Below are 13,933 nucleotides of genomic sequence, written 5' to 3'. Positions count from 1 at the left end.
CCTCAACTGTATACCACTGTCAGCAAACAGTTCCCCAAAGAGCCAGTAATGTGAAGAGGATTCTGTATTTTATGTTAGCTTCTACCCTTATAAATCTTAGAGACTTTCTTTTGTAAGTCAGCAGAGACATTAGAGATCTTTAAATCCAGAACTGTATTTTACAAATGAGGAACCCGAGTCCAAAAAAATGAAGAGATTTGAGAGTCGGTGTTAGTTAATGTTAGTATAATGATAAAACTAAAGTATAAGCCTAATGATCTCTGTTAAATTGATCTGTTTTACATTTATTCTTAAGGGCTGTTGTAATATAAAATTAAAGAATGATTGTGTGTTTAAAGCAAATTAATGAATTCTCTATGATGGTCTACAAAGGATAGGGTTTAAAAAAAAAAACAACTCATAAAATCCTTAAAGTTAACCTAATCTTGCTCCCTCATTTAACTACTGAGGAATGAGTCTGAGACATTAACTATTTATCTAAGGTAATATGATTAATAATAAATAGGTCCAAGAGTAGTACCACATCTACTAGGCAGAACTGAATTTGCACACGGTTAAGACATGTTCTGAAAATCTAAGGCGTTGTGTAGGTGAGGGTACTGTCTGAAAAGGGGAGGTGGGTGTCTACTTAGGAGGCTTTTACAACAGCTTAACTGTTGATAGCTAGACCTAAGGTTAATTGGAAATGAAATGGAAGGGATGATGAAAAAAATTACAAGCTGCCTTCTAAGATGCTACATGAAAGGAAACCAGAGTACCACAACTTGTCTCCAAAATTACACCAGTTCCTTAACTTTTGATTTTCAGTTTCCTACTCTTAATTTTCTAGTGTTCTTTATAGAATTTACAAAATTGCTTGTAAGACATTTGGTTTAAATATATTTTTAGATTGAGTTATACTAGCATTTGGAGTAAGAAAATGTTGCCTATTTGTCTTTAATTATTATTTTCAGATGTTAATGGAATGCTAACATTTCCCACATTGTAAGGAGATTCTGCTTATTTAAATATTTAATAACTTGGCAGCTATACTTTCTCACTTCTTCTCTGTGAACTTTATATTCTAATTGGTTGGACATGGTTTTACTGAAACCAAAGTCAAACCTGTGACAAGCGTCAGTTAAGTTAGAATCACAACTTCGGGGCACATACCTAAGTTTAACTATTACCTTTTTAAGATTTGTAAATATATGCCAAAAGGCTTATTGTAAAACGTCCCACCACTAAAAATCAGAGTAATTTCATGTATATACATTTATAAACAGCATTATAAATAGGGGGAAAGTTTCATTTTAATATAGACTTTTGTTTCTTTGAAAAAATCTTGGGATTTGTATACCTTCAATATCCTGCACTACTAAGAACATTCCTACTCTATTTGAATTTTTCTTTATATTTCTCTGCTTGAAATTCATTCCAAATAGAAATATCTTGGATATATAATGTATTTAAGTTTGATGTATACTTATTTTACTTATTCCTTGCCATACTTCTAAGAAACTGTGGTTAATGTTAGCCAAGTAAAACCTATGATTTTTCCAAAGGAGAGGGAAGCTAGCTGGTCATACCTAACTGCCATAGACTGACCAGGCCACAGTGTTTGGTGAACTGAGGTAGTCTCTCTTGCCTTTTTGCCATGTATACCTCATGGGCTTTGATGTACATCTAGCTTATTCACACAATGCTTAGCTCTTCAGAATGACATCCTTTAACGGAACCTTGGTCCTTTTCTGTTTTAACAGAGATGGCTGGTAAGGTTTTGTAGACTCAGGTTCCCGACACACCAAGTATACCAAGAGGACTCTATAAATTTTCCATGTTTAAGAAAAGACTGAAATAACTTTCTGGAGTCCCTTATCACAGTACGGGTGGGAAAGTTTTTCTGCATTTATTTCCATCTTCCAAAAATGTACTGAAAACATGAAATGCATTTATTTTTAAATTTATTCTCATGATGCCATCTCTCACTGCTGTTCTTGGCTTTTTAAATTTAGATGTTTAAAAGCAGTTATTCAGTTAGCGGTAGGGATATGACCAGAACAAAAACTGTTTACTTTGCCTGAGCATATTAGCTGCCAACATTTGATTACCTGTGGTAGAGAAGAACAGAACATAAAAAATTGAAATTTGCTGAAAGCTAGAATTGTTAAAAGAAACAAACTGTCTTTTACATTTAGTCCTTGCTCAATAAATATTGTTTCACTGTCCTTAATTTAATTTCTTGTTTCTCTTGCATTTTTACTGGCAAAGAAGCTAATAATTAGTGAAACAGTCAAAATATAGATTTTTTAAAGCAACAAAATCAAAGGCCTAAAAAATTCATATTGGATAAATTACATAGTAATTAATAGCCAAATATAAATTCTTAGGTACTGGAGTAAGTACGTATGCTTTACGATCTTATTTTGCAAATAACAATTGAACATTGTTTTGGTACGCAGGATGGTATAGTACGTGCTACAGACCCTGCCCTCCAGGTGGTTGTAAACTAGGAGATTAAATAAATAAATGATAACTATAAGAAGACTTTATTGAGTATATTAAAAAGAGTTAAGTTTTGAAAGTTACTTAAAATCACAAAAATATTAGAGAGGTGAGAAGCCTTTTAATGAGTGAGGGAAAGGTGCAGAGGTGTGGTCGTACAGGTTGGAGAGTTGTGAGCAACCTTAGTGACATTATATCATAAGAAGAATATTCCCTCTGTCCTCTGACAGAGCTGAATTGAATCTGCCTTGCCACTTAATAGTTGTGTAACCTTGGGCAAGTTTCTAGGAAATAAGAATAATAATGCCTGCTGCTTGCAAGACTGTTGTGAGGGACAGAGTCAGAATTCAGTCAGTGTTCCCATCTCTGCTCCCCAGCTTTTTGTAACGGAGTTTTATGTTAGGCTAATGGATGAAAAAGTTCGGAGTGTTGTTTGGTCTCCATGTGAAGACTTTGACCTTTATCCAGTAGGCAGTGAGGGTCAGAAGTTTTGGAGCCATGAGAGGCTTATGATAAAATCACATCTTAGGAAGGGTAAACTTATTTCAGGGTGAACTGGAAAGACAGAAACTAGCTAGGCAGCTGTTGCAGTGATCTAGGTGGGCTGGCATGAAAACCTGGGTTAGGGAGAGGTGGTGGGGTTGGCTTGGGAATATGTCAGTTGTTGCTGTGTGATCCTTTTTGTTGTAAGCACATTTCTTTATAAGTGAATTGTCCCTAATAATAATAATACAGTTATAATTTAAATATTGAACATTCATTGAACCCCTAAAATTCCAGGCAATGTGCCAAACACTTTACACTTACAGACTTAATTTGCGTCTCATTTTTACAAAGTGTAGGTACTGTTATCCACGTTTATGGACTAGTAATTGAGATGTTACAGTTTGCCCAGTATCACATGATAAATGAGTGGTAGAGTGAGCTTTGAACTCAGATGACTTATAACAGACTTAAAACCTTAAGCACAAGAATTTAGGTTTTATTTAATGTCTTGTTGAATTTTAAAAACACATTTTCTGTTGTCGTAGGTACTCATGTAATGGAAGGCTCTGGAAGAATGGTAGTTACTGCTGTGGGTATAAATTCTCAAACTGGAATTATCTTTACCTTACTTGGAGCTGGAGGTGAAGAGGAAGAGAAGAAAGATGAGAAGAAAAAGGAAAAGAAAAGTAAGGATAGCAATATGCTATAAGAATTGGCATTTGGAAATACGGCAGCCTAGATTGTAAGAACTCATCCAAAAAATACACTGTTTCATCAGATTTTGAAATGAAGAGTTCTACAAAAAAATTAGTTACCCAACATAGTACCTTCAAGTGGTAGAATTGATGGAGGGGGAATTTTTTTTTTTAAGACTTAGTAGTCCGAGGAGGGCTTTATGAAGGAAGATATCAATCCTGCTTTACCATAGCCAGATGAATTCAGCATCTTCTTGAATACTTTAAAATCTCCCTGTCATTTGACCAGCAAAATGAATTAAACTCCCACTTCCTTTGCTTATTTTTTTGCTACTTCGGTAGTAGCTTTCCTTGTCAACCATATCACTTTTTGGCCTCATTGAGCTTTTCATCTTTTTCATGTTTTCTACTACTCACATTTCCCAGTCTGTACTTATGTACTTGGTTTTTAGACATAAGACCAAGACTTCACTTTGACACCTCATGTGTTTGTCTTGTTATATTCAGCCCATCATTAGATATCAAGGTTTTAAATTTTTAATCTTGATCCATTGTATCTGCTGTCCCTCCAAGGAGATCTATTATCAGCAAACTTGATAACCATAGTTTATCCACAAGGATCTTATAAGAAGCTGTTATACATAGGGAAATAGCTCAGGATCACTTAGTTGGGGGGTATGTCCCCTTTTTAAAAAAGCCCTCCTCACCCTTCACTCAAAAGAGTTTTTCCCTTTAGGGCAACAGCACTTTACTGTGGTTTAACCGCTTAGATTTATTTAATTTTACTTGGGCTAGTAAGCCCATATTTCTCTCAGACACGTAAGTATTTTGAGATCTTATAAATGCCTCACTAAAAGTCTTGGCTTGCTATATCTACAGCAATGTTTTTAATATTTAGGTGTTTTGGTTCGGTTTCTGGGTTTTGTCTTGAGCTGTGAAATCTTGATTTCAAAGAGAACTATGTTTGAAGAGTTCTGGCTGCTGGCAAGGGAGGCAGGCCCCACACTGTAGGTCTTTCCTGTCCCACTCTTCTCAGCAGCCCTCCACGTGCCGCCCTAAGGGGCCAGTGTGTAGTGCTGATACCATTTCTGGACCGCTTTATATGCGTTATCTCAATAATCCTTACAACCATACAGAAAAGACTATTTATCTTTTTGCTGACAAGTAAACTGAGGCTTATGGAGGTTACATAACTTGCTCCAGGTTGAAGATCTAATTAGTGGCAGATCAGACCCACTTGTCTGACTCAAAAGTGTGTGCTCTTCACCATATATTGTGTTGCATCCTAATTTACAGGAGACTAAAGTCAATAGACCCTATTAAAAAAGGAAAGGGAAGTTCACATCATGACCTTGTTCCTGTTGACGATACAGTTTCTTTTCCAATAAGCACCTTTTTTTTCTAAGATCTTATATACCTATTTTTATTAATCCAGTCAAGTGTATTCCCAGGAATTAACATCTAACTGACTGCTGTTTTTGATTCTTGGTGAGAGTGTGGGGGGGGGGGGGGTGGGGAATGGTAGACACCATTTTTCCATCTGTGGACTTCCAGCTCTTTTACCATTCCCTTGAATAAATTGATATTATGTATTAATATAATCCAGGGTAATCTGTCTCAGTTGCCTTCATAATCTGGAATGTGAATGTTTGGTCTCTTTCCAAAGTTGGGCTCATTCAGAGTAGCTAGGTATTCTGTCTCCTCACCTGTCTTGAGCACCTGTTCCTCCTTGACCATATTTGTTCCACGTTTTCCAGTTTGAAGGTAGGTCTCCTTGATAGAGAAGTTGAAAGAAGAATAGGCTGAGTGGTTCTCTTTCCTCTTCGTCATTTTTAGTATTACACTCCCTACTCCAAACAATAGACCCATTCCCTCCTTGATTACTTTTTACGTTAGACATTCTCATCTTTCTGTTTCCTCCAAATCTAAGTGAATTTGGGGATTACCTTAACTAGTAGTTTTACTGTCTTATTTTGTACCTTCATATTCTAGTTTTACTTGCTTGCCTCCCCTATCTTTTATACATACCAATTTGGTTCTCATTCCCATCAGAGTTCTCCTGTGTGCCTGTTGTCTTCCTATGACATTCCTTCCTCCCTCTACCCTTTCCCTTTTCCACATTCTTAGGCTTATATTTGTATTTAGTTTGAAAACCTCTTGTACCATATTTGGGTGTGTTGCAGCATAAAAAAGAGTAAAGTCTTATGGAGAAATCAACCAAGTATAGATGCCCCAAATTATTTTGGAGTGTCCCCCCATGGTTAAGACCTAGGGAGTGATTGAGCCAGAAGGTCATTATGGGCCAAATGCTTTCTAATCTGTACACACACACACACACACACACACACCCACCCCATTGTGTAACAGTTCTGTTATAGAAATGTGAGCTACCTTTGCATAATTTAACATGGCTGTATTCATTTCTTTTGGAAAGCTTTAATTCCCATTTTGTTCCTACAGATAAGAAACAAGACGGAGCTATTGAGAATCGCAACAAAGGTAAATTCAGGAGGATAAAAGTACACTTAGCTTGTTCTCATTATATCCACAAATATATCTCTTGTGTACTGTATTCATCCAAAAGTAGGATGTATACGGAAAATTAACAATCTGTATTACTTGGGTGAATGTCTCTTTGGTCAGTGCCTGACTTATGCTGCCTTTACAATGTTAATAAGACTTTAATTATGACCTGTGGTAGTAAGCTTAGAAAGGTCCAGATGTAGGTAACTTTAAACTTAAGCATTTCAGTATTTTATCATTGGTTACAATATGATTGCTAGCAAAAATGCATAAGAAACAAAATATAAAATGTAAATTTTTTTGCAGCTATTTAATAGTCTGTAAACATATGTGCATTTCTCTATATGTGTGGTCCTACATAATGTTCTACATTATGGTCATAACTTATATGGGAGGGACTTATGGTGTTTGGAATGAGTCTCATTATCTAACACAACACACAGGAAGAAAAATGATTTGGTACTTAGCTCTTTCAGGACCCTGTATTTCTTCTTATGCCTCATCCCTATTTCCTACCTCAACATTCTCAAATCTGGTACAGAGTTTCAAAACCTAGTGTCACTAATTGTCTTATTTTCTCTGGGTAGGCACAGACATACACAGGAAGCTAAATGTTTAAATCTTTGTGTTTCTATAAGAAATTGATTTTTTTCCCCCAAAATTGCTTGAAAATATTAACAGTTACGTGTGCCTTTAAAATGTAGTGAAGTTATATTTGCTCTTCGATGCAGCAAAAGCCCAGGATGGTGCAGCCATGGAAATGCAGCCTTTGAAGAGTGAAGAAGGTGGAGATGGTGATGAAAAAGACAAAAAGAAAGCAAATTTGCCAAAAAAGGAAAAATCTGTTTTACAAGGGAAACTAACAAAGCTGGCTGTTCAGATTGGCAAAGCAGGTATGATATATACGAGAAAATAAGATGTTTTGTTTTAAAATATGCTGCCTTTCTATTTAAAAATCATCTTTGACATACTTAAGACTGGAAATCATTGCTTTGTGAGTGGAAGAGGAATTAAAAATATTTTCAGTTTTATCTACAAGGTACCAGGCCTTTGAGTTACTGTAGATCCTCACAATATTTTGCAGCTTGGGAACTGTTATCCTCATTTTATGTAGAGGGAGTGTCCTCTGTCAACCAGCTAATGAATAAGTGGTCACGTTAGGATTAGCGCCTAAGGCTGCCCAATTCACAAGCCCACGCGCTCCTCTCTGAATTTCTGGGAGCAATAGAGAGAGGGCTTATTAGCAGTGAGGTTACTCGGTGAAGATTACCCAGCTATATTTTAATAAAAAGAAATTTCACCGCCCATTTTCTTATCTTTTTTCTGACTATGAAAAAAAAAATTAGGTGTGTGTTTTTCTAAAAGTTATAGTTAACTTAAATTGAATGGATTAGTTAGCGTTAGAATGGATCATCCTGGTGAGGCTGAAGTTATAAATTACAACCATCACTAGAAAACACCTGTTAACAGGACTACTCTTCAGAGGAAATAAAACAGAGCTTTAGCTAAAAACATAGCATGCCCTTCAACAGTATCATCTTTATGAAAGAACACGTGTGGGCTAAATCAGACTACACTATTAAAGTCACTTACATTGCATCATTCTGTTACTTCCTATGACTATGTTGGAAAAAGTTAATTTTTGCTTCTGTCCTCAAAAAGCTTATTATCTAATAGCAAATATTTGCTTTTGATAATATGTAGCCAAATGGTAATACTGACTCATACAGTGTTGGGGAAAAGGGTGGATTTAAGATGGTGATGGGATTTTAGTAGACATTGAATTGGATTATTAGACCCAGATAGGTGAACGTGCCTTATTTTGTAATACTCATTTATAAGGGGCTAAATATCCCACAAAACAGAAAGGTGTAAATGATTTGTAATATATGATTAACTGTTGGTTTGCTAAGTTAATAAAGCAGTAAGGATAGATGAAAAAATTAAGTAATTTTGGTAATTTGTGTTTTCTTCATTAAAAACATGGGGTTCAGTATTTAATTCTAGGTCTCCCCATTGATCAGGTTCTTATCAACTTCTCTTTTGTCATGAAAGCAGCTTGCCAATGTGTAGAGCACCAGCTTATACTAAGCTTTTGGTATTTCCTTGTCATTGCTTGTTATTTTGTCTCGGCTTTAGTAGAAGACTGAAGATACAATTAAGTCTAGAAAAGAATCATAAACACTTTTTTCCCACTTCTCCTGGGTTTCGGGACTATACTTGGAAGCAGAAATTAAATCTGATAATGTCAAGTGATGAGTTAAGCACGAAAAAGGATGTAACAGTTTCTCAGCGAAATTAAAATAAATATCACCAAAGTAGTTATAATTCTTCCAGTGGCTAATATGTAACTGACTATGAATTGTGTCTAGAATATTTAATAATTACATTTTCCTTCTTTTTATGTAGGTTTGTTGATGTCTGCCATCACAGTTATCATTCTCGTATTATATTTTGTAATTGATACATTCTGGGTTCAGAAGAGACCGTGGCTTGCTGAGTGCACACCGATTTACATACAGTATTTTGTGAAGTTCTTCATTATTGGAGTTACGGTTTTAGTGGTAGCAGTGCCAGAAGGTCTTCCACTCGCAGTCACTATCTCACTGGCTTATTCAGTCAAGGTAAGCAGAAAAGAAAGTCTCAGCTGGTGTAGAAAATGTACAACTGGTTGCTGTTTTCTCTTGGGTTCTGGAACTAGGGGATTTCCATAAATTTACACTGTTTTCTTTAGCGCTGTCATTGATTCCCTTCTCCTCCCCCCCAGTTGAAGATCTCTGCATCGAGACCTATACATTCCTGGGATGGCAGACTTGACACAAAGCTAAGCATAACTCTGCTGGGGAAAGTTCTAGCTTAATTTTCCTCATATGATAGTTATGTTGTCCTGTCCCCTCCTGTTTCCAATCTGTAACATTGAAGTAAGCATGCTTGTCATTTGCCTGTGGTACAAGAGCAGAGAGGTTTACTTGAATCCAACTGTCTAAGGCCTCCTTGTTTCCACACTTGGACCCTTATGACCCCACGGTCCTGCCTTCACATGGTAGACTCATGTTTCTAAAAAATAATTCAGATCATCTTGTTTCCTTTTATAAAACCCTCCAGTGGCTTCTTGTCAGAATGAAATCCAAGGCTCCTTGCTATGGCCTGCAGGGCCCTGCCCCATCTGGCCTTTGCTTTCCTCTAGTGTTCATCTCCCACCTCTCTCTCCCCCTCTGGTCCAGCCTCACCAGCCTTCCTGCTGTTTCTCAAATACCCCAACCCTGTTCTCACTTCAGGACTCTTGTGTTCCTTCCTTTGAATCATCAACTCTCTAACTTTACTCAGGTCTCTTCACGTATCACCTTCTCTGACCACTCCATTTACAGTAGCTAACTCCTCCTTGTTCTCTTAGTAGAATGCTGAAAAAATGAGCTTCAGTGGCTTTGCTAGCTGCTGGTTACCTAAAGGAATATTCTGTTTGAAGATTACTAATCTACTTTTTAATCAATTTTATATCTTATATGGAAAAGGTGGCTTCACATGTAAAATTATACCTGATGAAAGAATGCTGCTCTTGTCAGTTTTCTAATATTAATTAATATTTCTCCTTAAGTAGTATTGCTGACAGAGAGCAATACAAAGTAATTGGTCATAGTTTCTGCTCCAGCACTCTTATCTTCAGTGTTCCAACAGATGTGTCATGATAAGAATATTTTTTGCTTACTGTTTGAGTTTATTTTCAGGCATTTCACATCTTTTGTTTCAAAAGTAAAATGGTAAATGTGTCAAAGTAATAATGAAATACAGTGTAATCATCTGTTTGATGTTTTAAAATAATTAGAAATAATTGGGGTAAACATAAGTTTTAGACACATGGGTAAAATCAGTCATTCTATCAATACTGTCATTAGTTCACTTTGAATAGTCATTAATGATATTAATTTTTCAATTGATCAAAAAGATATAGGCAGGATTGATTTGCAGTCCTTTCGTAGAAAATAAATAAGAGCATTTTTCTTTAAGTTTTTATTAAATGTTTATTTTAGCCCAAATGTTACCAGTCACTTTTCTTTTCATTGAGGTGTGGTCCTTATGGCTCCTGTGTTAGTGTTTGGCAAAACTGAACACATTTTCTTTACTGCAGAACTTCCTTCTTTTAATGTTCAGTATTAATGTAAATCACAGTAATCTTCCTTCCCCATATTTATTTCTTCAAGGAATCAGTTTCTTGCAGTATCTTGCATATTAGTAGTCACAGAACATACTTTGTAAAATAACTCTTTACAGGTTTTAACCCATTCCAGGTATGCTTTAAGAATCAATTATCAAGCATTTTAACCTAAATGCTTTTTGGAGCTACAGTGAAACTCTTGTTCTTTTTAGAAACTGTCTTTTTCTTGTAAATAAGAGGAAGGGATGATCCTGAGGATGAGAAGACCAAGTGTACCAACATATGGAAAAGATAAAAATGATCCTTTCTGGTTTTGTTATGTTACCTCAATCTATCAGAGTCAAAAGAAAAAAAAAAAAATCAGGCAGCTACATGCCCACAAACTCTATATTTAACTGATAAGCTACTTTTTCCTTGGTGACTGATACAAGAATCTTTTGTTTTCCACTTAATAAGGAGACTTAATCCTTACATGTTATATACTCTTACATGGCTGTAAGTACCTCTGTACTTAGAGTACAAATTATTATAGCTCTTGTAATTTGAGGACACTTCACAGAAGTGTTGGAGGCATATAGTCAACATGATTTGCATATGGGTGCAGGTATCTGTGTTCATTTACTAGATTATGTTATGTAGTGGGGAAATGATTGAAACCACTGAAAGCTAGTACTCTATTTAGCTTATTTGAATAGGTCAAATATACTAAATTCTTCCAGCATTAAATCGGTGCTTTATACTGTCTATCCATGTAAAGTTGGGAGTTTTAGTTCTGATTTTAAAGCAGTTTACAATCATTTTAATATAATGAGGTCATTGGTTTTCTATGTAGCTTAACTACTTTTTTTTTGGTCACTGTAGAAAATGATGAAAGATAATAATTTAGTGAGGCATCTGGATGCTTGTGAAACCATGGGAAATGCTACAGCTATTTGTTCAGATAAAACAGGAACATTGACAATGAACAGAATGACAGTTGTTCAAGCTTACATAAGTGAAAAACATTATAAAAAGATTCCTGAACCAGAAGCTATTCCACCAAATATTTTGTCCTACCTTGTAACAGGAATTTCTGTGAATTGTGCTTATACATCAAAAATATTGGTAAGCTTTCTTTAATAATTAATTTATATATGAAAATTAATTTTTCAATTTGTGATGATTTGACTGTATGTAGCTTTTAAGCTCTGTCATTACTATTTATAAATTGAAGAAATGAATTGTGTTAAGTTTTTAAAAGGCATAAATCATATACTGTATTTAATTTTCTTTTGATACAATTTGTGTTACTAGTAAGATCTGTTGATCAACATATACATTCTGTTTATTTGTATTTTTCGTCTCCTGTATTTTGAATTTCCTGCGTTTAGAAACTCTTGAGCCTAACAATCAGAATAAGTCCTTAATTTTAAATTTTTACTTTGCTCATCTTGTGAAAGACTAGTCTATCTTACTATAGAAAATTAACTCAATTTACTAGAGAAGATTTTGAAACTAGATTTCAACTTAAAATAATATGTTTTATATATGCTTGCTATATGCTCTGTTTGGTTTCTCAGTAGATCCTACCTGTAAGGTGATCCTTAAACCTTTTGGGACTAACTGAATAAAGTAATTCTAGACTTGTACTACCTTAGAATAAAATATTTTTAACTTTGCAAGTTTTAAAAGTCTTTATTTATAACATAAAGCATGAAATTGTTTGGCTGATATGTGTTCTAGTGATTTGTGGGTGAAGACCATAAACAAAATTAGTATTTCATGAATTGGATTATTGGACTGGAAAGTTATGAGATCTTGATTCTAGATCTAGCTTTGCCTTAGCTGTAAGTCTGAGCTTTACTTTCTTCAATTGTTAAGTAAAGATGGTTACATCTGCCCTTAATACTGTTGTGATGATTACATAAGGAGGTATTTGTGAAGATACTATGAAGGAAATAAAGTTTTTATATATATTTAAGTCAACAGTGCTTCATTTTAATGCTTATATTTTTATTTTAAGCCATAAAAATTGGTAAAGTAGATTTAATTTTGAATTATTTAATGTAAATATTCAATGAAAACAAGAGAAAAGGAAAGGAATTAAAATTTCTTAAGTCCCATATGTGTCAGGAACCAACTTTAAAAGTTACATGTCTTATTTAATTCTTGGGTCATAAGAGCGCCCATTTTCCAGATGCTGAAGCCAAGGACCACAGCAGTTGGGTAATTTGCCAAAAGTTCACATAGCTGGTAACTGGCGGGGCTGAGATCGGAATCCGTGTCATCTTTGCTCCAGAGCTTCTTTCTACCTTACTTTTTCTATGTCCCTCTTTGAAATGCTAAAACTAATAGAAGTTTTCTATATAATTTCTGTATAATTTTGTTTTAGAATGTCTCGTTCTGTTTTACATTATAAATTAAACTGTCGTAGAGAAACAAGATGATACTAGCTTCTAAACCTTTTTTTCTTATAGCCACCAGAGAAAGAGGGTGGATTACCACGTCATGTTGGTAATAAAACTGAATGTGCCTTGTTGGGACTTCTTTTGGATTTAAAACGGGATTATCAGGATGTTAGAAATGAAATACCAGAAGAAGCACTGTACAAAGTCTACACCTTCAATTCTGTTAGGAAGTCCATGAGTACTGTCCTGAAAAATTCAGATGGAAGTTATCGAATATTCAGCAAGGGTGCATCTGAGATAATTCTGAAAAAGTAAGAGTAAAATGCTTAGATGAATAATTTGCTAACTATAGTTGCTTTATGGAATATCTACTATGTTATTATTGTTGCTATTTTCTTTTTGTGAATATCAGGCATTTGCTAGGACCTTGGAGTTTTTTAGTATATTTTAATGGTATCGCTCTTTTGCCCAGGGTATTCTGTCATTTTCATACTCCAGCTTCTTTTATTTCTTAGTATTTTGCTACAGGGAAAATAAGCCCATTACATTCAATCTGGTAGGTTTAATGAAGTGAACATTGATATTTGTTCTTAAACATGTTGACTCCATTGTTATGTAGGATCATGAAAAATAAAAGCCTTCTGGGAAGAAAACCTGCCGTTTATGTCTTCAACACTGCATTGTAGATAGTGATGAATGAATTATATATTAGTTTTTAGAACAGCAAAGCATTAAACCTAGATCTTGAGAATCCTTTTATATCAGAGTGAGGTTTTATCATATTTATGCTGCTGCAGCGTCGTATTTAAATATCTGCTGTCATTTTGAATGGTAATCTTTCTTTTGTACTGTCCTTATACACACCAGTCGCCTCAATTTTGACATCACATGTTTATGTATAGTTTTCCTAATGCTTATTTGTTACTACAGGTGTTGAAATTATTTTGATTTTTTTTTAATTCCAGTAGAGAAGTAGAAAACTTTTTTTTTTTTAAATTAAGAGCATTTTTGGAAAATTAGAACTCACTTAAAATTGTAATATTTAAAATATTTCCAATTTTAATTAGCTTATATGTAGATTATAATCCAGTGTTATCTTAATGAACACTTGTCAGATTATAATCTAACAGGTTTAAGAGAAAATACATATAAATGAAAATGCAGAATATGACAGATGTACACAAAGTTTTAAGATGAGAGGTCAT

The 13,933-nt window shown here is 34.7% G+C and overlaps 1 protein-coding gene across 3 annotated transcripts in view; it reads left to right on the top strand.

Annotated features, from left to right (window-relative positions):
• The window catches only part of ATP2B1 (ATPase plasma membrane Ca2+ transporting 1), a 130,329-nt gene that overhangs the window by 82,478 nt on the left and 33,918 nt on the right, over positions 1-13,933 (top strand). For all 3 annotated transcript variants that reach the window (XM_059936655.1, XM_059936653.1, XM_059936654.1), the window contains exons 6-11: positions 3,516-3,656; positions 6,126-6,164; positions 6,920-7,081; positions 8,598-8,812; positions 11,203-11,445; positions 12,798-13,039. In XM_059936655.1, the coding sequence (XP_059792638.1) occupies positions 3,516-3,656; positions 6,126-6,164; positions 6,920-7,081; positions 8,598-8,812; positions 11,203-11,445; positions 12,798-13,039 (1,042 nt within the window). The remainder of the gene's footprint in view (positions 1-3,515; positions 3,657-6,125; positions 6,165-6,919; positions 7,082-8,597; positions 8,813-11,202; positions 11,446-12,797; positions 13,040-13,933) is intronic.

This window comes from Balaenoptera ricei, chromosome 10 (assembly GCF_028023285.1).
Source record: "Balaenoptera ricei isolate mBalRic1 chromosome 10, mBalRic1.hap2, whole genome shotgun sequence".
Lineage (NCBI taxonomy): Eukaryota > Metazoa > Chordata > Mammalia > Artiodactyla > Balaenopteridae > Balaenoptera > Balaenoptera ricei.
Note: the sequence above shows the minus strand (reverse complement) of the source record. Positions and strands in the feature narration are given on the sequence as shown.